At 62.3% G+C, this 2,730-nt stretch overlaps 1 protein-coding gene across 1 annotated transcript in view; it reads right to left on the bottom strand.

Moving 5' to 3' along the window:
• LOC107307149 (filamin-A-like) overlaps positions 1-2,730 on the bottom strand; it is a gene marked incomplete at its 5' end in the record, with an annotated part of 107,169 nt that overhangs the window by 98,561 nt on the left and 5,878 nt on the right. The window contains 1 exon segment of the mRNA XM_032441695.1: positions 836-1,359. Coding sequence (XP_032297586.1) covers positions 836-1,359 — 524 coding nt within the window.

The raw sequence follows: 2,730 nt of genomic DNA, 5'->3' as shown, positions 1-2,730 counted from the left end.
AGAGACAGAGCGGAGTCCGAAGGGGGGAGCAGAGCAGAGAGACCCCCAAGTTGGGGGCAGAGCAGACAGAGCGGCAGGCTGGGGGGCAGAGCACAGTTATGGGGCAGGGACCCCCAAGTTAGGGGGCAGAGACATGGAACTGAGGGACAGAAGCACAGAACTCCCCCAACTTGGGGGGCAGAGGCACAGAGGGGAGAGACCCCCAAGTTATGGGGCAGGGATGCTGAATTGAGAGGGACAGAGGCATCGAGACCCACACTTGGGGGGCAGAGACCCCAGGACAGGACAGAGCCCCCCACTTGTGGGGCAGAGGAACAGAGACCCCCCACTTATGGGGCAGAGACACCAACCCAGAATAAGACAGAGCCTCCACTTGTGGGGCAGAGACCCCAACCCAGGACAGGACAGCCCCACACTTGTGGGTCAGCCCCACTTCCAAGTCAGCCCCACACTTGTGGGTCAGCCCCACACTTCCAAGTCACCCCCCACTTCCAAGTCAGCCCCACACTTGTGGGTCGGCCCCACACTTCCAAGTCAGCCCCACACTTCCAAGTCACCCCACTCCCTCCACTTCCAGCTCACCCCACACTTGCGGGTCAGCCCCACACTTCCAAGTCAGCCCCATACTTGTGGGTCGGCCCCACACTTCCATGTCACCCCACTTCCATGTCACCCCACATCCCGCTCCCCCCACTTCCAGCTCACCCCCCACTTGTGGGTCAGCCCACATCCCATCCCATCCCCACATCCCATCCCAGCCCCACATCTCACCCTGCCCCACATCCCATCCCATCCCATCCTGCCCCCCATCCCACCCCACCCCCCCATGTCTCACCCTGCCCCACGCTGACACTGAATGGGCTCTTTGGGATGTGTGTCCCCCCGAACGTGACCCCCACGCTGTGGGTCCCGTCACTTGTGGGGCGATACTGGCAGCGATAGACGCCGTCCCCACGCGGCTCCAGCTGCGTCTCCACGCGACGACCCGACGCGCCCGACACCAAAACCTCCGGGCTGCCAGAACCTGCGCCTGGGGGGGACACATGTGTGGGGTGACCCACATGTGTGGGGCGGACCCAGATGTGTGGGGTGGACCCAGATGTGTGGGGCGGACCCAGATGTGTGGGGGGACCCACGTGTGTGGGGGGACACAGATGTGTGGGGGGACCCACGTGTGTGGGGGGGACCCATATGTGTGGGGTGACCCACGCGTGTGGGGTGACCCATGTGTGGGGTGGACCCACATGTGTGGGGTGACCCACATGTGTGGGGTGACACAGATGTGTGGGGTGACACAGATGTGTGGGGGGACCCAGATGTGTGGGGTGGACCCACATGTGTGGGGTGACCCACATGTGTGGGGTGGACCCACATGTGTGGGGGGACCCAGATGTGTGGGGTGGACCCATATGTGTGGGGTGACCCAGATGTGTGGGGGGACACACATGTGTGGGGTGACCCACGTGTGTGGGGTGACCCACATGTGTGGGGTGACCCACATGTGTGGGGGGACACAGATGTGTGGGGGGACACAGATGTGTGGGGGGACCCACATGTGTGGGGGGACCCAGATGTGTGGGGGGACCCACATGTGTGGGGGGACCCAGATGTGTGGGGTGACCCATATGTGTGGGGGGACCCACGTGTGTGGGGTGACCCACATGTGTGGGGTGACCCATGTGTGGGGGGACCCACGTGTGTGGGGTGACCCACATGTGTGNGGACCCACGTGTGTGGGGTGACCCACATGTGTGGGGTGACCCATGTGTGGGGGGACCCACGTGTGTGGGGTGACCCACATGTGTGGGGTGACCCACGTGTGTGGGGTGACCCATGTGTGGGGGGACACAGATGTGTGGGGTGACCCACGTGTGTGGGGGGACACAGATGTGTGGGGTGACCCATATGTGTGGGGTGGACCCAGATGTGTGGGGGGACACAGATGTGTGGGGTGACCCATATGTGTGGGGTGACCCATATGTGTGGGGGGACACAGATGTGTGGGGGGACACAGATGTGTGGGGTGACCCACATGTGTGGGGTGGACCCAGATGTGTGGGGCGGACCCATATGTGTGGGGTGACACAGATGTGTGGGGTGACCCACGTGTGTGGGGTGACCCAGATGTGTGGGGGGACCCACATGTGTGGGGTGACCCATATGTGGGGGGACCCAGATGTGTGGGGTGGACACAGATGTGTGGGGGGACCCAGATGTGTGGGGTGACCCATATGTGGGGGGACACAGATGTGTGGGGGGACACATACGTGTGGGGTGACACATACGTGTGGGGGGACCCAGATGTGTGGGGGGACCCATATGTGTGGGGCGGACCCAGATGTGTGGGGCAGACCCAGATGTGTGGGGTGACCCAGATGTGTGGGGCGGACCCATAGTGAGACACCGACAGCCCCATAGGGACATACAAGAGACCCATAGCGGCACACAGCAGCCCCAAACCTCCCCAGGACCCCTCAAATACCCCCAGAACCCCAAAATCCCCCCAGTCCCCCCCAGGACCCTCCCAAATCCCCCCTAAATCCCCCCCAAGTCCCCCCCAGGACCCCCAACTCCATCCCCAGGACCCCTAAATCCCCTCAAACCCCCCCCAGGACCCCAAATCTCCCCCCCATAACGGGTTCATCCAACACAGCAAACATTTATTTTTACCTTATTTAGAAAAACCCTTTTACAAACAAATTTTAGGGCCGGGATGATAAAGTGGGGGAG

This window comes from Coturnix japonica, unplaced genomic scaffold, assembly GCF_001577835.2.
Source record: "Coturnix japonica isolate 7356 unplaced genomic scaffold, Coturnix japonica 2.1 chrUnrandom495, whole genome shotgun sequence".
In the NCBI taxonomy this organism is placed as follows: Eukaryota; Metazoa; Chordata; class Aves; order Galliformes; family Phasianidae; genus Coturnix; species Coturnix japonica.
The sequence above is the reverse complement of the archived record's forward strand: the minus strand, read 5'-3'. Positions and strand labels throughout refer to the sequence as shown.